The sequence below is a fragment of the Phoca vitulina genome, unplaced genomic scaffold (assembly GCF_004348235.1).
Source record: "Phoca vitulina isolate PV1807 unplaced genomic scaffold, GSC_HSeal_1.0 scaffold19, whole genome shotgun sequence".
Taxonomy (NCBI): domain Eukaryota; kingdom Metazoa; phylum Chordata; class Mammalia; order Carnivora; family Phocidae; genus Phoca; species Phoca vitulina.
Genome location: NW_022589722.1, coordinates 15663019 through 15684753, shown reverse-complemented (window position 1 = coordinate 15684753; position 21735 = coordinate 15663019). Strand labels below are relative to the sequence as shown.

At 34.8% G+C, this 21735-nt stretch overlaps 1 protein-coding gene across 1 annotated transcript in view; it reads right to left on the bottom strand.

The window, feature by feature from the left end:
- Positions 1-21735, bottom strand: part of PARPBP (PARP1 binding protein) — a 65674-nt gene that overhangs the window by 19041 nt on the left and 24898 nt on the right. The window contains exons 5-8 of the mRNA XM_032416544.1: positions 15230-15400; positions 13966-14120; positions 3908-4091; positions 744-922 (exon numbers count right to left, since the gene is read on the bottom strand). Of these exons, the coding sequence (XP_032272435.1) occupies positions 744-922; positions 3908-4091; positions 13966-14120; positions 15230-15400 (689 nt within the window). The remainder of the gene's footprint in view (positions 1-743; positions 923-3907; positions 4092-13965; positions 14121-15229; positions 15401-21735) is intronic.

The window sequence follows — 21735 nt, the reverse complement described above, 5'->3', positions numbered from 1 at the left end:
TTTCTCCACAATGTACTAAATAAGATTTAAAATTGTTCTAAAACTTTACATGTTTCTATAAATGAATGTTTATTAATGCAAAATATCACCAACCTACTCAATGTTTGACCTAGTTGTTGTTAAAACTGGAACGTATCAGTATCTTGCACAGAATACCAAAACTACTTTGGTAAGTATTTTTCTTCATAAAAGGAAGAATCAACAGATGTCAATTCCAATGTAAGTCTGGTGTATATGCTCTCTCCTGTTCTCATGAAGAGCAGCACAATACCTGGAGGACAGACCTGAAGTTTTGGAGCACAACACTTTTGCTACTTGCTAACTGTACTCTCTTAGGCAAATTACTTAATCTCTGTCTCTCAAGTGTCTAATTTTTTACTTATGAAGTGAGGCTATTACTGAAAGATGTTATGAGGGCTGAGATAATATAAGTGAAAGTAGTCACCAAAGTTTTTGACATACACAGCAAAGGAAATAAATATTTCCAAAGCAAAAAACAAGCACAAAAAAAGAAAAACAAAAATACCGGTCATATTCTCACAAAATACTGTTTTTATAAAAACTTTCCCATATCCAAATGTTCAATCTCCCTTTCACTTTTGTTTTCTCTCTTCACACTTTCTGTAGTCTCCAAGTTTCTTACCATAATGTATTTCTTTTTAATCAATGAGGTGTTTTTTTTTTTAATTCCCTTTATAGACTAGAGTTAACATTCACATACATATCACTTCCACATTACTTACCTAAAAAGTGTAAGAATAGAAGTTCCATTATGATGAATTGTGTTTTCATCATCATATAAAAGCTCTGCTTTGTTTTTGGTAGGCATACTGGCTGCTTCTTCATCCAAAAGAACTAGTAAAGTTTTCACAGTATCTCTGCCACAGTATGCAGTGCCATGGTTTATGGCATAAGATTTTGGCTAGAACAAAAAATACTATTAAGTAAATGTAACAATCACCAAAGTTGGGGCAATCAGCCATTCTTTTCCATTTCTTGTGCGGCTGTTCTCCTCCTCCTGTTTTGTTTAAGTTATAAAAAATCAACCATGCGAAATGGCTTTAAGGCATGAAATATTTCTCCCTCAAGTCATACTAAAATCAATCTTATCACCTTCCCAAAGCACAAAAAAATACAGAAAATAGTATCATCACAGAAAGATATTGATTCTGGTCAAAATAACATCTAGCTTTAAGTCAGAAAATTTAGTAACTATTTAACTATGTGACCCTAGCTAGCCTCATGACTTAGCCTCCCTGTGTATTTTTTCTTTCTTATATACCAAAGAGAGATGGGGTTCTGTTGATGTGAATACCAACCCCATAGATGGTTGTAAAAATCTACTCAAATGCAGGGCACCTGGGTAGCTCAGTCGGTTAGACATCTGCCTTCGGCTCGGGTAATGATCCCAGGGTCCTAGGATTGAGCCCCACATCAGGCTTCCTGCTCAGTGGGGAGTCTGCCTCTCCCTCTCCATCTGCCTCTCCCCCAGCTCATGCTCTCTCTCACTCTCTCTCTAGTAAATAAATAAAATCTTAAAAAAAAAAAAGATCTATTCAAATGCAATAATTAAAAATGAGTTGACATTCTTCATTCAGTAATCCATTGATAAGTACACACCAAGTCCTAAGCACAGTGTTTGAAGCTAAGGTTACAAAGGTAAAAACCACTGCCTCAAGGAACCCATAGTCTCCTTGATAAAATAAGTAAGTAACCAACAACTGCATTACAAAGTACTAAGTGTTATTTCTAACAGAATGTATACATGGTACAAGAGGAGCACACAAAGGTAGTGATCAATTTACTCTAGAATCAAGGATGGCTTCATGGAGGAGGAGACACACAGGGGTGGGAGGGAACATGGCACTTTTAAGGACCAGGTTAACATGATATAGCTGAAGAACAGGGTAACAGAGAGGGAGTTATGTGAGATGAACCTGGGAAAGCTCTATAAATCCGGCAAAGAAATTATAAATCAGTCTGTTACAGAGTTAAAGTCTTTTGCTTTATTAATCAAGAACATAAATGATCCTATTTAGATTATTAAAAAATGATGGCAATGCATAAAATACATTCCGGGGTAAGAATGTTATTAAGTCTGGAGACAGGACCACAAATTAAGAGACTGTAATAGTCCAGCTTGGAAATGAAGAAGGTAGTCGCAGTGAACTAAAATAGTAACAGTGCAGATAAAGAAAAAGCAGGTTAAAAGAGGAGAGCTAGAAAAACTTAGTGACTAGACAGAATAAGGGAAAATAGATGATAATATAATATTATATGCAGACACATGTAAGCACAAACTCTGAAGATATCTCTAGCTGGGTTTGATACCAACTTACCAGTAGTATGTACTGTATAATTCTGGGAAAGTTCCTTAACCTCACTGTGCTTCAGTTAAGTCACTGGTAAAATAGGGGTAATGATAGAACGATAGTGCCCAACCCATACAGTATGTTAGACATTGCACCTAAATATCGAAGTTTCTGGGACATCTGTTGTAGCTGTGCCACTTTCCTCAGCTTTCATCTGAGGTCTTTCACATGGTCTTAGCCTCCCTTCTCTACTGGGCTGACCAAACTACTGTAGAGCTACACCAGAATTTTAACAAACTGCTTATCACAGTAATGATTGCTATCACATTATATGTGCTTATCACAATAGTAACGGCTTATCACAATATATGTGCTTAACATATACCCTTCATCAGTACCAGAGAAAAAGCCCATATTGTTTAATATTAACTTACTGAGAATTATTGGATAGTATTTTTCAAAGATTTCTGATTTGGTTGAAAACGTAAAATTAAGAACCAGGTTGCATCTTTATTTCTTGTGACAGGAAATGGCAGAGACTGGGGCTCTTAATTATCTGAGGTATGACAGTTTCTGATTTAGACTTATAGTAACAACCTGGTTGTCATCTGAGCCAAGCTAGTCACAGGAAGCGTTAACACACGAAACACACGGGGCAACAACCCAGAGTCTCCCCTATGTCCCACCTTCCAATTAATCTGAAAACATGCATTGTTACAGAAAAATAACTAAAAATCGTTCCCAAGGACTGTGAAAATAGATGAACAATAGATGTATAATGATAAATAAAATAGATGTATAATAATAATAGATGAATAATAAAACATAAGAAGTCTTTCTTCATACACTGATTATCACGATCACACCTAAGGAAAAGGGGCTTTTGTTGCTTGAATTAAACCGCAACAAATGGATTATAATACATACTGCCAAATTCTTTTTTAGAGCTGAAAAGGTGGTAGCTAATTTCTCCTATAATACTATAGTTATTGTACTGTACAATGTTTGTACAAAAAAAAAGAAAGAGGTAAACATTCTAGGAATATATAGTTAAAAGATTTCTAAGTATAGGAGAAATTCCTAATGTTTGCAGTAGGCTGGTAATAGAGGTAGAAAACAACAGATCATAAAGATGAAAAAATTCTATTAAAGAAAAATAAACTGAATAGAAACCATTTCTGTGGCTGTTCTACAGAGTACCTAGTACTGGGGCCAGAACCAGAGAAACCTTGCTCTTATTTCATATTTGAATAAGTGGCAAAAAATAATGGTTTCATAGGAATAATTATTGAAAAATATTTTAAGACACTTTAATAACCATCAAGAATTATAAATTTCGAGTGCTACAAGGGATACTGCAGATTATCCAACACGCTACTTTAACAAATACAGACAATTTGGCCCAAAGATGTTATGATTTATTTCAAGTCAAACATAATCCTATATAATCCTATTGAGAAACTTAAATTTTCAATATCTCATAACACAGAAAAAACATTCTTCTGACTTAAGTAGCAATAGTAAAACATTTCTATAACAAGTAGAAGCGATAATGTTTTGTATAGAAGTATAATGAAAAATAAAAAGCTCATTACCCGTGCAGGACTGATGTCAGTGGTACTAACAGCTACTTCTCCTTGTTGAGAATTGATAATATTTTTAATCCTCAAATCCAAATCCTGAGTGACTTCCTCTACTGCTTTACAAAAAGGATCCCTGCTGTTCTGGCCTTTAATCAGCTGCATCTTTATCACCGAGAGTATCCGACTCCCTGCAGTGCTGAAAATAGAAATAAGATCACCTTTATAATAGCATTAGAAATGACAATATGCTTATAAGCTTGAAAATAAACTTCTCAAAGTTAATCAACACTTTTCAAAAAATATGACTTTGATCTTATAAATCAAACTAACACATTTAAGAAAAGAATGAGAACCATGAGCAACAAAATTAAAAAGTTTTTCTTAAAGCAAGTCATTTCAACAAAGTTACTTCTTCCCTGATTTGAAAGCTGAAGGGAAATATTTTAGTTATAGATGATACATAGTAAGTTTCAGGTGCAGTTATACACACATAATATACTTAAAATATGTACCTTTAGATACAAGGTAACAGAAACACTACCTCTCATTGAATACCTAGAATCCTACATTACTTTAATCTTAAAATCATTTCAATAAGTATTATTATCCTTAAATCACAGATGAGAAAATTGAGTCTCAAAAAGGTTAAATAGCTTGTCCAAGAACACGAGCGTTCTGGGCTAGGAAGGAGGTGCTGAGGACTGACCTGAAACATGACACTGCATTCTAATATGAGAACTGTTATTAGGTGGAAGGGGAAATTAAGCTAGTTAATATTGATCTAAAGCAAACCAAAGACTGGACCAACTATGTCCAACAGACAAGTGTTTTAAAAAACCTGAGATCAATTATTTCTTTATACTAAGCCTGAACCTGAATGAATTTAGGTTGAAGTTCCTGCTCTAGAAGGCTGACCTAAAAAAATGTGAGAAATATATAGGAAGAAGGATTTTGATCTATTGCAAGGAAGAAATTAGAGGTATCCAACAATAGAAGAGGGCTCTTTTTTAAAGTCAGAAGATCTCCATCCCTAGAGGTATCCCTGGAAAGGCTGTGCAGTGCTGAATGAGAAGGTGGTATGGCCTGGCTATAAGGTCAGACTGCCTGAGCACAAAATAACAGTTCCCCATCCCTCGCTTCCCCCACCATCTACCTTGAGTATGCTATTTAACTTTTCTGTGACTTTTATAGTGGCATAAAGGAAATTATGAATTAGAGTTTTTATCCACATTGCCTTATTACCAGGTTTTATGTTTTGGGGAAGAAGCCAGGTTTCCTAACAAACACTGGAAATATAATTGTTCACATTCAAATAGTTGTTCCAAATAGAGAAGGAAAGTTAGAAGAATTGCAGAAACACTTAATGTATGATTAGACCAGTGTCTCCCAAATTTACCTGATTATCAGAATCATATTCAGCATTTGTTTAAAATATCAACTCCAGATCCCACCCTGTTGAATCACAAACTGCAGAGAAGGGTACTGAACAACTGCACTGTTTTAAAAATACCACAGGTGATTCTGACAACTACACAAGCTTGAGAAACATTTCATTAAAAGAAAAAAAGAAAGAAGAAAGAAAGAAAAAGAAACTTAAGGAGACTCCCATATGTTATCAACTCTAAATACAGCTGCTTTAGCCTTTCCTAACTCTTATTAAATTCTCAACTGACCAACCTTGACCCATAGGTAGGGACATCTCTACGCCCCTATTCAGCAGAAAGAAGCTACAGAAGATGAGACCTTCTGCCTTCAACAACCTTAAAGATTTAAGGGTCAAAGTTGTTCAGGGGGGAAATGATGAGGGAAACAGAGTCAAGAGAAATGTAGCTTAAATTAAATCTCCTTACAGCTTGCAGCCCACTGATACCTGCCACATGCAGAGTGTGACCTTCCTCAAGGAACTCATGGCCACCTTAGTGCCATAATGTTTTATTAAAGACTAAAAGTAACCTTATCTTAACAGCAGCTAGCCCCTCAAAGTCCTAAAAGGCTTGCTTCCAAATTCCTTAGAGATTTGCACTATCCCTAACCACCACTAATTAAAAAATATATAATCAGTCACTCCTCACAATCCCAGGGCAGTTCTTTCTGCCCATGGGTCCTGTCCCCATGCTATAACAAAATCACCTTTTTGCACCAAAACAAAAAAAAAAAAGAAAGAAAGAAAGAAAGAAAGAAAGAAAGAAAGAAAGAAAGAAAGAAAGAGCTCCTTGAGAAAGGAACAATATATTTACTACTTTATACTACCAGTTTATACTTGGCACACAGAAGAAAGCATTGCTACGTTTGTTGAATAAATGACCACTATCACAAGCAACCATCTAAAGTTTTTAATAGTAAGACAAAAGATATGTATTTTACTATGACTATATTCTCATTTGTGATACAAAAGTACTTAGGGGTTTTCCACTTACACTATGGCAGACTAAATAAATACTCTGGGGGAATATCTCACCAAGTTTGGCAGCAATAGGGGGAAATCTCTAATCTCTCCCCAAAAAAGGAAAAAACAAGAGCTGGAGTGGAAAGTTGGGAGCTGTTAAGTGGGAGGCAAGCAGAACGTATTGGTTTTCCTGAAGACAAAAATCTCTGATAGCACTTTGATCAGGACACAAAGCCCCGTGTGGGCGAGGGCAAGCAGAGAATTTCACCTTGAGTCTGAACCTTCTGACGGGGAAGGAACTACTATGGCTTTTATTAGATTTATTTTATGTATTTTATATTCTTGAAGCTTTTTTTTTTTAATTTCTATTTGGTGATGGCATAAAAATACAATTGCTTGTTGTTTATTGACCTTGTGTCCAGCAACACTATTAAACACTACTATTAATATTAAAAATTTGCCTTTATATTCCCGGAGTTTTCTACACATACAATCATATATCATCAAACAGAATTTTATTTTTTCCTTTTCAATTGTTATATCTCCTATTTCTTTTTCTTGCCTTACTACACTGAATAGAACATCTGATATTGCGCTGAAAAGAAATGATAAGAGCAGGAACTCTCATCTTGTTTTATCTTAAGTAGAATGCTAAAACACTTTACCATTAAGTACAGAAACCCTTTATCAGGTTAAAGCCCTTATTCTTAGTTCATTTTACACAGAGTGGGCAGCCCTGTAGAGTGGGAATGTTCCAATAGACTCTTCACCTTAGACAGTCCTTGGCCTTTGTCCTTGCACTCAGACTTAGTGGCCCTAAGAACAGACCTTCCAAATCACCAAATACTCTCAAAATAAAAACTCATTTCCCTTCTTGACTTCCCTCTCTGGCTTTCTTCCCTCCCCTAGTTTTTGGCCTGCATTTTCACTACATATGCCTACCCATCAATGCATTCACAAGTATTTTAAAAATATGCTATCCAGCATTATTAACTATTCTCAGTGGAAGGGTCAACCAGGGGACCTAATCTGCCATATATGTGTAATCAGAAGTCTGAGTAAACTCTAAGAATTCTTTTATATATATATAGGCACTTTCTTTTTCAATGTTTTTTTTTTCCTTGATTTTCAATCAAAAGCACAGAAAGTAATTGGATGAAATGAAGCCAAAATGAAAACACAACACTATGTGCTTTTTCTGCAAAGTAATCTAATGGAAGAGTTTTGGAAAAGATTCAAAAGGATAATAAAATATGAAAGAGTGTTATAATGTCAATTACAAGAACAAAAAAAAATGCTTTCAATGATATTAGGTAAAAGTCACCTTTGCCTCCTTTTCTCATTCCTTCTATAAGAACAAATACACTAAATATTAAAGATGATATGATTCCCTGACTGAATTATATTAGGAAGAAATTTAAAAGATTTGTGTTTCAGATACTTGCCAAGCTCAACATTTTGACCCTTGGCAAAATACCTCAAACACCAGTGCTACGACTAGTCTATTGCTATACATTCTCTACTAGGGGCAAATACTAGCTCTTCAAATATCTGCTCAGCAACATGGGGGCATAATCCAGACTCTTGCTTCTAGAGCCTGGAATCTCTGAAGTTTTAACTCAAATGACACCAGGACATTTGTGCTAGACCCTGGCATACAATGAATAAAATATTTTTAAGAGGTCACAACTGATCATGTGAGAAAGTGAGATACTGAAGGTATAGAGGGAGTTTGAGTGGGTGGGTAAGGGAAAAAGAGTTATTCAGGAAGGCATCCCCGAAGATACATTATGAGTACCCTGGATAAACATTTATAGAAGAATTTAAGCGAAAAAGAGGTAAACTGCAGCTCCTGACTACCAAATGTATCACATTAGATCTCTGGGGCAGAAAGAGAAAAATAAAGCTAGTGAGGAAAACATAATTAAATCCCCAAGCCTGGGGGCACCTGGGTGGCTCAGTTAGTTAAGCGTCTGCCTTCAGCTCAGGTCATGATCCCGGGGTCCTGGGATTGAGCCCCCCACCAGGCTCCCGCTCAGTGGGGAGTCTGATTATCCCTCTCCCTCTGCATCTCCCCCTGCTTGTGCTCTCTCTCTCTTTTTTCTCTCTCTCTGCCAAATAAATAAATAAATCTTTTTTTAAAAAATCCCCAAGCTTGTATTAAAGCGTAGTGACTGAAAAAGAGCAATAAGCAATAATACAAATGATTGGTAATACTCTAGTGTAATTGTTGAATATCTTTACTATACGGATTGGCTTTCCCCTACCATCTTCAAGAATTAGATAACTATTTGCTAAAACATATCTTTAAAAAATTAAGTATGATTAAAAGTGCTCCATAAGATATACCAAAAATGCTTCTAGAATATTTAAGATTTACTTATTTATTTGAGAGGGAGAGAGAGAGAGCACACATGGAGGAAGAGGGAGAAGCAAACTCCCCGCTGAGCAAGGAGCCTGATGCAGGACTCGATCCCAGGACACTGGGATCATGACCTGAGGCAAAGGCAGACGCTTAACCTACTGAGCCACCCAGGCGCCCCTGGAATATTTTTAAATGAGAAAAATGTAACAGTAAGATTTTGGACTGGATAATTTCAACTAGATTTAACATTCTATAAATATATAATATTTAGTCCAATAAATATAATTCAAGTGTACATTAAAAAGTTGTTTTCATAAACTTGAAATACATAATTTTAAGCATTTGAACAACAGAGAACTAACTAATTTATGTAACCTGAAACCCCTAATTTAAGATATTTTTCAGGAAACTATAGTATGCATTTTATGGTGGCACCTACTGGCAAAATGTAGAAATACAACCAAATTACAGCTAGGACGGCTTGATGAAAGTTGGGTGTGGGGAGGGAAGTGTGAGAATCAGTTCTTCTTTCATTTCTTCCCTATCTATTCCCCATCTTCCTTTTGATTCAAAGATTATTGTGATTCCCTACCACTTCCACTCTATTATAGTCAGTTTTAAGAGTTAAACACATTTTTATCTCTAAGTTTTAAGGTTGAGAGACAGAGGCCAGAGCAAGATAAAGGCAGGAGTTAGAGCACATAGGATTTCTATATCATACTGAGGCTTCTGGAGTCTTATCCTGTACCTAATATGAAATCACTGAAGGATTTTAATCATGGGAGTAACATCTGCTGTTTTAGAAAGACCACTGGCAGCAGTAAGGACAACAGGATGGGGCAACTCAAGATTGGAGGCAGAAAGAACAACTCAGAGAGAAGTGAAGTTCAAGCAAGAAAGGATAAAAGTCTGAAAACAGGCTTTCCATTAAAAAATGGAAACAAGATTGTAGCTATAGGAATAGAGATGAGAACAAAGAATATCAAAAATGTTAAGAAGAATTCATGGATCTTGGTAACTGAAGGGACAGAGAAAGGAGAAAAAGGAGTTTAGGATATGTTCCAAATTTCTGGTTAGGTAGCTGGAGGAAGAGAGACTTCATCAAGCTGGACACTTCAGGAGGAGAAGCAGGTTTACAGGGAAAGACGAAGATTTAGTTTGGAACATGTTAAGTTTTAGTTGCTTTGAGATCACAACATATAGTTAAATATATGTTTTTGAAACTCAGGAAAGAGGTTTGAATCCCACTGAAATATAGATTTAGAATTTGCATATATGCAGTCCCAGAAGTAGGTGGAAAATAAGAGAACGAAATCTCAGAAGTACAGGGAAAAGAGTTCTAAGAAAGAAAATGATCAAAATTAAGGACTCAAAAGAGACCAAAAATTCTACACCAACTAGATCACAAGTGATCTTTGGCAGAATAGCTTCAATAGAGTGGAAAAGTGAATTACTGTGAGTCAGTTAAGTACAGACAAGTAAATAAATATTGAGTGTCTACTCTGTGCCAGAAACTGTGCTAGGACTAGGGAATATTAGTGCAGAAAACCAATAAAACCCTCATAGACTTTACAGCCTGGGGAGAAATATATATTAAATAATTAGAAATTCAGAAATGGAATAAAGGATAGCATTTTTTTTTCAAGAATCCTAGCTATAAAAGGAAGAAGGAATTGACAAAAACAGGGAAATTGGTTTTTTGTTTTTTTCTTACAATCTTTATACACTGTGGCAAAAGTACTAATAGAAGTTGAAATTCTAAGACAAAATGAATAACCAATAAAACAATGTCCCAATAGGTTAGCCATATTATCCCCACTGTAGGAAATATCCTCCCTTCCCCCCATCTAGATTTCATTTCACACCCATTCTCCATGTCTGCCTAACTCCTGCAAGTTCATACTTCAAGATTAAGCCGAAGTGTAACGCCTTCCAGGTAAGCATTCCTGACATTTTTATCCCTGGCTCCCACAAACTAAGTCAACTGTCCTTTTCTCTGTACATCCTTCTATTGTTGTATAAGTAGCATATATTTTTTTAGCTTTTAATAACTTTTTTAAAATTATGAAATGAATATATACTTAATATATACAAAAATCACCATAAAGATGAAATAAAGAGAAAAAAAAAGAAAGAAAGATTCCTCGGGTGGACTATTCAGACACCCACATGAACATACCCACTATTTAGACACCTACTTCTTTAGTGGTCTTCCCTAAAGCATGGCAGCCTTCCCTCGAACATAGAGTAAATTACTCATTGTGACAAGATAGGATATCCAAGGTAACTCACTGATAAGTTAAAGAATTTAAGTCCATTCTCTCTTCCTAGATGCCTCTAAAATGTACTTCTATCCTGTAGATAATTTATCCCAACCAGAAATTCCTCCATAATTATAACAAACTACATTGGATTGAATATATGCATTTTTATCAGCTCCCTCCTAAAACTGCACTAAAAATGACAAAAAGGCAAGTGTTTCAAAATCCACAAAGAAAGAGAATGTTAGAGGAGACAATAACAGATGACAGCAGAGACATATAATGAAAGCATGGGAAAATGAAAAGCATATGCACATGTGGTAGCTGCCCACTCAGAACAGAGAAAGCTAAAACATAAGTAACTGCTAAAAGGGACACCAATAAGAAGCAACCCCAGAAATTCTCAGAAATCGAATTCAATACTGAAGGCTACAATAAAGACGGGGTTGCAAACGAGAAAGCTGGTTGACAGTCTACATCAGAAACACTTAGACACAAATCTCCTCTCCTATTCTGAGCAGTCAGGCCAGTGCACTTCTCTCCCCTCAGCATGGAAAGCAGGAATACTCTTTCAAACTAAGCCAGATCGGCTCTGGACCTCGAGGCAACAGGGACTGAAAACAGAGTGATAAAGTAAAAGTCTACATACTGGAACTGGGAGACTCAGCATCAACCCCTACCCTACCTCAAATTCCAGAATATTACTAGCTAGACTTACAGCTTTCTGAAAGGGACTAAAGGATGCCACTCTGGAAATTTTGGGGTAAGTCCCAAAGAAAAGACCTATCATTACTGACATTTGGAGAATCCCCAACAAAAGAGCCAAATGGCTACCGTGCTATAATGAAATCCACTGTATAGAGCTACTGATCAGCTTTCTATGGTCTCATTCTTAAATACGATAAAAGGACTGTTCAGAATCACCACACGTTTTAGAAATACCTCTAACATGAAAGAGGGCAAAACAAACAAAAACATTCAACTTAGATAAAACAAAGACCATCCAGGAAGCAGATAAAAATAATCTTAAAAATTTTAAATAAATGAAACATGATATAAGATCATATACAACCAAATGTGAGAATATGATAAAGATATTTGCCTCCTATTTTTCTCAGAAAGCCATGTGAGTAAAATAAGGGGTTTACCAATTAAAAATAAAGTCACAAGATCCAAAAAACAAGGCAGAGGCAAAGAAAATTCACCATTACCACTGTGAAACAGGCCTAAGAAGCAAAAGTACATACTCAATGAAGAAGATAGAGGACTCTCCAGGAGGAATGTCTTCAAGGGCAAAAACCAGAACTGACAGATGATCTAATAATAAGAATATGTATGGTTTTATTGGAAAGCTCAAAAAAGAATCGATGATAAATATACAGGAAGTAAAGGAAAAGAGAAAAGTAGATAATTATTAAATCTAGGGAAAAAACAAAAATTTGTATAAGAAAGGAAGTACAATCACAGCATATCACATAGCTTAGGTGTAGGCAGTATTTACAGAGTCATAATAATATAAATTCTAAAATATAACTTAACCTGAAATTGTGGTATAACCATATTAGAAGGATGAAAGAAGAGAAGTTGTGTGTGTGTAACAAGAGAGGGGAGACAGACAAGGGGGGCTGGGAGGTTGGTGTGTGAGTAGCAAATCACCATCTTCCAGGGTAGGAAGTTAATAACGTCTCAAATGGAAAAAAATCAACAAATATCTGCATTAAAATTTCATTTAAATGAGGTAAATATAAAAACAAACACACAAAAAAATTTAAAGACCATCTGTGGAGGACTTTTTTACTATTTGACTTCAACAAAATATACCTATATTTGCTTTGCTATTAAGGAGGGCGTGTGTTGTGATGTGCCCTGGGTGTTATACGTAACTAATAAATCATTGAACATTACATCAAAAACTAATGATGTACTATACAGTGGCTAACTGAACATAATAATAAAAATAAATAAAAATAAATAAATAAAAATATTTTTAAAAATTATCTGCTATCTCAGAATAGCCAGCCAATACATTATTTGAAAGTTCAGAAGATGTCACTGATATCGGCTATAAGACATATTCAAAACCCTCTTCCAAATTTACTTTCTTGTAATGGATATCCATAAAGACAGAGGATGCAATTCAGAATAAAATCCTGAGAAACAAATTCTTCTTGGAATCTTAAAATGAAAAGAGGTTTCATGAAATAAGATATAGTGATTAAGAGAATGGGTTCCAGGGTCAGAACTGAGTTCAGATTCCAGCTCTGCTACTTAAATAACAATGTGACTGAGGTAAATCACTTAGTCCCAGAACTTCAGTTTCTTACTCTCTAAATTGTGTATTTATACAGTACCTATAATGTAAGGTTGTTGTAAAAATCAAATGATAATCCCCATAAAGAGCCTGACCCATAAAAAGTGTTCAGTAAATACCAGCTGTTTGGTATGCCCAAATTGACAGTGATCTACCGTGATTGCTAACATATACAGCCCACTTGTGCACCAAAATTAATCACAAAATTACTAATCATCCAATATGCATATATTATAAATGGGAGTCTATCAGGTAAGAAAGAATCTCTTACTTCCAATATCATATAAAAACAAATTCCAGATGAACCAAAGATTTACACCCAAGAAAATGGAAAAAAAATAGCAGGAAGTAGAATATAGATTTTATCATATCTTTGTCAATTTCCTCATTCTTGGTATAGGTTTCCTTTAGTGCTAAATACAAATTTTAAAGAAATTATCTATTCAGTCATGCCCAGTCCTCCAAAATCTATTTCTTCCAGATGAAGACAAATAGCCCTCTTCTCTAGTCAAATTTCATGTGAACATGCCATTTGACTTCGGCAAAAATTTTAGAATCAAAGATAGGCAGAAATTTAGGGGAAAAGGTCATGAGATTATAATATAGTCATCTAGATATTTTGTTTCTTTTCCCTACTGTTGATGCTTAGTCATTTCAATAGCTCATATATTCACATCTACATTTGATTCTGTAAAGTTTTAAAGACAGGTTAATAACACATATTTGTAATTTATGAAAAGTCATTACCTTGGATTTGGTATTTCTCCAAGAATCTCATCTAATTTGTCAACAAAGTTAATAAAATTAGACAGTCCTTTTACATGTGCCCTTAAAGGATCAGATGGTGATGGTGCATATCCCTTCCCTCCAAGCTCTAGTGTTCTAATAAATGATGTGGCCACCTATGAATTAAAATAAATGATTTAGTTATGTTTAATGATTTAGTAAGTTAAAAATAAAACTTTATGAAGCTGGGTACGTTTATATTATTTCTGGGTATACAGGTAAAGTAAGCACTTTTTATGATTCATGTCACTTTGATTCAGAAGCAAATAATTAAAGAAAGAAGATGCCATGCAAAATTCATGCCAACAAGGGTGATGGCAATGCAAGTGGAAACTGAGGAGCCAAGTCAGGTGACAAACTAAGGGCATAAGATTATATTCATAAGAGAACATCACTGACTATAAAATATTAGTGTATGGATATATTCTCATATCGATTGAACTGGAATTTTTAATATGAAACAAAGGGGTTTTTCAGTGTCACTGTGTTGATTTATTCAAGGGTGGGCAATTAATTCAACTCTTCCAAGCTTTATCATCTTTATTTATAAGCTCAACATTTAGACTAAATAAGCACAAAGCCCTATCTAGCTTTCACATTTTAGGATTATTTGATCATGTGTAGTTCAAAAGGCCTTGCCTTACAATGATAAAAATACATATAGGATGGCTACACTTAAGAGCATCTCCATCAAAGATGAAATGTTCTAAAGTGTATCCTAAGACAAATTCTATGAAATTTCAGTAATTTGGAAGAAACTTCCAAGATTAAATAACTTAGGAAACAACAGATTAAGTAACAATGTTAATTTAAGCAGATTTCTTAAATTTCTTAAATGGTAGGACTTCTCAGAGCTTTTGATATACAAATATTCATTACCTATATCCAATAAAGGTAGACACTATTTCCAAACTGTTTGCCCTTGGAAACATTTATTCAAGGAGCATTTAACAGGGTCTTTTGCCTTTGGAAATATTTATTCAAGGAGAATTTAACAGAGATAGCACTCTATAGAACACATGTGGGAAAACACTGCTTTAGAGAAATTTTCCCTTGTCAAATTTGAAGAATATGGTAATAAATAAAAATACCATAGATTTTCAAATACAAAGGAAGAACATGTATTCATGTTGTTTTATCATAATTACAAGAATTCTATATTAAGGTACATGTATCCACTGTTCATAAGTCTTTAAAACATATTGAAAATGTAACATGTTCATACCAAAAAGATAGACATCTTTTTCTCTTGAGCAGCATGTTTCAAATCAGTGAAGGCTTCTCTTCCAAGTCCTCTATCAGGAATATTGAGAACATGAGCCAGAGCCAGGTCATTCTTTGAATTCACTAGCAGGCTTAAATATGAGTAGATAATTTTTCTTGCTAGTACCTGCACCTGTACAATAAAATATTATTTTCTTTATTGAAGTTGTTCTAAATCAATAATCTTTTCTTCATACACAGTAAAAATACTTATGACCATTCAATAACAATATCTCACTCAAATATATGGGAAAAGAGAGAACTGCCATACAACAAAAGATTGAATTGGACAATTAACATATCCCTGCTCGTGAAACAAATGTGCCACTAGTAAGTATCTATGAGCAAATAACAACTATCATAATTGTTGAAAAATACCTCTTAGAAAATGATATAAAAGATAAAGTCCAAAGTCTGCATTTCTAATAAGGCTGGATCTCATTCCCTTGCACACATTTGTCACTAAATAACAAGGAGTAATGCAGCCCCCTAAAACTTAGGGAATGGGCCAACTGGCACTATTTGGTCCTATACCTATACAGGGCTGGAGATAAGGGCTAAAGTTAAATAGTTAAATTTGGGGGTAATTATTAGATACTGACTTTGACAATACCAAATAACCAAGTAAGTATTACAATGAAGATATTCAAGCAAATGTTAAGAAAATAGTAACAAGTAGTTGATGTTGACATTAACTGGACTAAAACAGAGTTATAGACTGTTCAAGCACAAGATAAATATTTGTGAGAATTTAATATGGGCATCTGTTCTTTCATATATACCGTACTTGTCTTTTATAGTCAAGGGCATTTTATAAACCAGGGCATTAATGATCTTATTCTTAAAATTACCTACTTATAGCTATTTAAGGTCTTGCAACTTCTAGTACTGGGGAAGTGATAGTGTGAACTCCCACAGGTAACTATAAAATATTAGTAAAATTTCAAAAACGTAACTACACTGGAAAGCATACACAAAGCAGACCCAAGGGGCGCCTAGGTGGCTCAGTTGGTTAAGCGACTGCCTTCGGCTCAGGTCATGATCCCAGAGTCCCGGGATTGAGTCCTGCATCGGGCTCCCTGCTCAGTGGAGAGTCTGCTTCTCCCTCTGATCCTACACCCTCCTGTGCTCTCTCTCTCACTCTCTCTCTCAAATAAAAAAAATAAAATCTTAAAAAAAAAAAAAAAGAATATTAAAAAAAAAAAGCAGGGGCGCCTAGGTGGCTCAGTCGGTTAAGCGGCTGCCTTCGGCTCGGGTCATGATCCCAGGGTCCTGGGATCGAGTCCCGCATCAGGCTCCCTGCTCTGCAGGGAGCCTGCCTCTCCCTCTCCCTCTGCCTGCTTCTCTGCCTACTTGTGCTCTCTCTCTGTCTCTCTGTCAAATAAATAAATAAAATCTTTAAAAAAAAAAAAAAAGCAGACCCAAGCTAGAGAAGAATTTAATTTTAAAAGAACTGCCACAAGAAGGGTTAAGAATAGCAAGTTTGTGGTTATTCAAGGTCCTAAACTTCCTGTAACAGTGGAGAAGTGAGTGATAAAGTGAACCTCACAGATAACAAACATAAAATAGTAAGTAAGAAATTTTAAATACTATTTAAAGACACTCGAAAGTATCCAGAAGGTAGACAGGAGCTGGAGGAATATTTAACTTTAGCAGAACTGCAATAAGAAGGGAATGAATTAGGGGCGCATGGGTGGTTCAGTCAATTGAGCATCCAACTTTTGATTGCAGCTCAGGTCGTGATCTCAGGGTCATGAGTTCAAGCCCCACTTTGGGCTCCATGCTGGGCATGGAGCCTACTTTAAAAAAAAAAAAAAAAAGTATGAATTAAGTTTGTGGTTTACTGACCCAACTTTCATGACTATGAAATAGAAGTGACTATAATGGTGCCCTCAGAATCCAGCGCTGGGAAAGCAGCTAGAAATTTAAAGGGGAAAATCTTGGAAATAATTGAGAACATAAAGAGCCATAATCCATAGCTGACAGTGAAACTACCCAAGCATGGGAGAGACTCCAGGGGGGCCCATAATAAAACAGGCAGAAATCAGAAAAAAATATATTCAAGAAAGATTGAGCTACGAGGAACCAGAGCTATGAGTTGGAAAGTTTGCTAAAATGACTGCATTCCATAAATGTGTGTAGCTTAAGTCGCAGAAAGCTGAAGCTGGACAGGCTTGAAGTCTTAAGTGTATAGAGCCAAAACTTGTCAGAACAACTGGAAAATACAGGAAAATCCCAAGGAAAAAAGAATCCACAGAAAGAATGAGCTCCATACTTTCCCAAATCCTTGGCTTACTGCCACATTTGGCAGGCAGAAGAAAGATCTACAAAAGCCAACCTAAAAAAAAACAGCAAAGGGAAACCATAAGAATAGATATCCAAAAAGCTGCATACCAAGGAGACAAAATATGAAGTTGAAATCCAGGCAAGAAAACTGCCTACTAGAAAATTCAACTGTCTTCAGAAGAACATGACAAAACCCAGAATCACTAGAAAATATTATCTTTAATGTCCAGTTTGGGTCTAAAAATTACTAGACAGTTCAAAAAAAAAAAAGAAAAAGAAAATGTGTGAGCCCTTTCTCAGGATAAAAAGCAGTGAATAAAAATTAACACCAAGTGGACCTAGATGTTAGATTTAGCAGACAAAACACTTAGGTCGCTGCTATAAATATATTCAAAGAACTCAAACAAAAAATGTTCAATGAATTAAAAAAGTGTTATCAATGAATTAACAGGGAAAATGACGACAGAAAAGTAGACACTACAAAGTAAATTCTAGAAATGAAAGTACAATGACCAAAACAAAATTTGCTAGGTGGGCTCAACAACAACTTGGAGAAAGTGTAAGAAAGTATAAGTGAATTTGCACATATATAAATAGAAACTACCAAACCAGAAAAACAAAAGAAGAAGAAAAGAAAGAAAAATAAAACCAAAGAGCCCTATGGGACATGTACTTAGAATCCCTGCAGAAGAGTAAAAGAAGCAGAAAAAAGTATTTCATGAAATTATGGCCAAAAACATCCCAAATTTTGTGGAAGACATTAATTTATAGATCTAAGAAGCTACTCAAATAGGAAAAACACAAAGAATATCATTCCTGTATTATAATTAAACTCTGACAGCCAAAGATGAGAAAAAATCTTGAGAGTAACCAGAACAAAACAACATATTACATACTAAGGAAAAATGATAAAATTAATAATAGATCATCAAAAAATAAGCTAGAAGATCCTGGAACAACATATTAAATATGCTGGAAAATGACCTTAAATATTACTGTACAATCAAAATAATATAGTATTTATAAAGGGACACTCATATCAATGAAACAGAACAGAGACCACAAATACGGCCATTTGATTTTTGAAATAGGTGCAAAAGAAACAATGGAGAAAGGACAATCTTTTCAATAGTTGGTATGGGAGCAATTGGTCAGCCATATTGGAAACAAATGAAACTCACCGAAACCTCACACTTTTTTCTTTTTTGAAAGATTTTACTTACTTATTTGAGAGAGAAAGAGAGAGAGCGAGCACGAGTGGGGGGAGGGGCAGAGGGACAAGCAGACTCCCCGCTGAGCGGGGAGCCCAATGTGGGGCTCAATCCCAGAACCCTGAGATTGTGACCCAAGCTAAAGGCAGTAACTTAACTGACTGAGCCACCCAGGTGCCCCAACTTCACACTTTTTATAAAAATTAACTCAAAGCAGATCATAGGTCTAAATGTACAATATATAAAACTGTAAAACTTTAAGAAGAAAACATAAGAAAAAATCTTTATGACTTGGAATTAGGCAGAGTTATTACATGTGACACCAAAAGCACAATCTATAATAGGAAAAAAGTGATAAATTGGATTTCATCAAAATTAAATTATTTTTATGGAATTCTCACCTTCTCAACTACTTGCACCCCATCTTCTTGGTCTGGAATCTTGTTTGTATCTAATTCTTAAATGTCGCTCCAATGCTATTTACCTGAAATCCTCTCCTCGCCTATTCCCTTAGAAAAATGAACACTACATCAAAAACTAATGATGTACTATATGCTGGCTAATTGAATATAATAATAAAAAAAATTAAATTTTAAAAAATTTAAAGGAAAAAAAAGAAAAATGGACTCCACAAATTCTAAACTCAATTCACTCTCAAAACATGAAATTCATTGAGTCCTTCAGTGACTGACAACTTAGCTAAAGACCACATAATTTATCATCTATAAACTCTAAGAAAATATTTTCCTAATTAAAATTAAAATGCTTTCATATTCTGTTTAATCACATTTTAAATTAGAAAGCACAAAAGAGAGCTTTAAAAGGTAGCAAAAAAATTACAAATTATTAGGAAGTCTCTGAGACAATTAAGGAAGTCTCAAGTTCATAGACATATTAAAAGTACTTTTAAAGGTAACATGCTTTTGGATTATTTAAATTTCTTATGAAAAACAGTTCTTGAAACATGGGAGGCAGTCAGGGTCAATTTAAAAAAACTTTATTGGACAGGAAAAGGTTACCTTAAATACGGACTTGAAATTTAAGTGAAATTGATTTAAAAAAAAAAAAAGCTTAAATATTAACCCTCTAAAATTTTTCTTAAATATTAAAAATATGAGACAGATGTTACCTTTGCAGAGAGGCTCCCTGATTTCCCAGTATAGAACAGCAATTCATGTACTCCTTTTCTTATCACCCTGATATACCTATGCATATCAGTCAATTATAATACCCTGCATAGGTCTTAATGGTTTCTAAATGATGTATCCTTAGGGCCTAAAAGAATGACTGGCATTATAGTAGGTAATCAATCCATTTTTGTTAATAGGTTCTCAATTAGTTTTTGTTCAATGATAAATCAAAAAAACTTAATACATGTATTTGGCCCTTTTAGAAATTTCAAAATGAAAACTATTGATAAAAACTTACTTGGGATCAAATAAGCACTCACATATTTGTATTACATTGCCTTAAAAAGAAAATTACTTTAAGGTACAACTAAATTAAAATCATCTTTAAGATCCACCCTAAAATTTTATAACTTAAGGCATAATATAGTTTTCTGCTTAGATTTCAAGTGTCCTTTTATCTTTACTTTGACTGTAAATCATAACACTTCATGTGAATCTATAATACAGAAGTTTCCATTTTAACTTCACAGTACAATAGTCTAAAACATATGAATCTCCTCTTTATCTTATCCCTTCACATTTCAAAAGAGTAACACATTTTGTGAAAAATCAAAGGAGAGGAAAAAAAATGACATTCACATTGCAATCAGAAACTTTTTTACTCTTTCTGCATTTAATTTCATTCAATCCCTGTTTCACTGTGCTTCTGCTGTCCAAAAATAATGAGAATTTACCAAATGTATATATCTGATCCTTACTGGGTACAAACCAGGGCTTAAACCCCCACATCTACAACTTGCTCTTTAAGGCTAGCAAATTCTGCCCTTCTGATCTGTGATGCTAGACAAACATCAGGGAAAAACATCTTGGAGTCCTCACAGTTAGAGTGTTTCTTTTAACTCATGGCTGCAATTGGAAATCTATCTCTATCATTATGGTCATATAACATGGCAGTTATGGTTTCCCTGCTCTTGTATTTGCAAGTGTGTTTTAAAGAGGCTCTCTGGAAAAGCATTCCACATAAATACAGTTATGATGTCCAGAAGCAAGGACCTAAATTGAAAAAATCCACAAGATTGAAGCTTTTACCAAGATACCAAAAATAAAGATAATGTTCTGTTTATTTATTTAATAAACTGATTCAATCCATACCACAAACTATTTGCAATGTTTGTTTAGAAGTTGAACAATTTTATTTAAGCTTTCTGGCAATTCCAAGTTCCTTTTCCTATCCCTTAATTATTACTGAAATGCAGATATTCAATCTCAATTTGAAGAAAGTCAGTTTTTCTAGATTGAGATTAATAATTTATACAGGTATTTTTTTTACTTTATTTGCCAAACACATAAATTCTTACATATAATGACCAAAAAAAAAAAAAAAAAGAGTTGGACTAGAACTAATATACCAGCAGAATTTTTTATTTAACTGATGATTTTTTTTTTTTTTTAAGATTTTATTTAGTCATTTGACAGAGAGAGACACAGCGAGAGAGGGAACACAAGCAGGGGGAGTGGGAGAGGGAGAAGCAGGCTTCCCGAGGAGCAGGGAGCCCAACCCGGGGCTCGATCCCAGGACCCTGGGATCATGACCTGAGCCACCCAGGCGCCCCTTAACTGATGACTTTCTTTTAGGCTTTTATTCCATTTTTCCCTTCTTTACTTCAGAATTTCTAAAGTAGTTTAGTACCTTAGGAAAAATAAAATAAGGAAACAAAAATATTGCTTCTCAAATTCATGCCATTTATCTAATTCATCTACTTGATGACTCTGGTGTGGCATTAGTAAGGTACATTTTGTGATCAAATATATATCTATGCACAACTTCAGCCCAAAAAGTC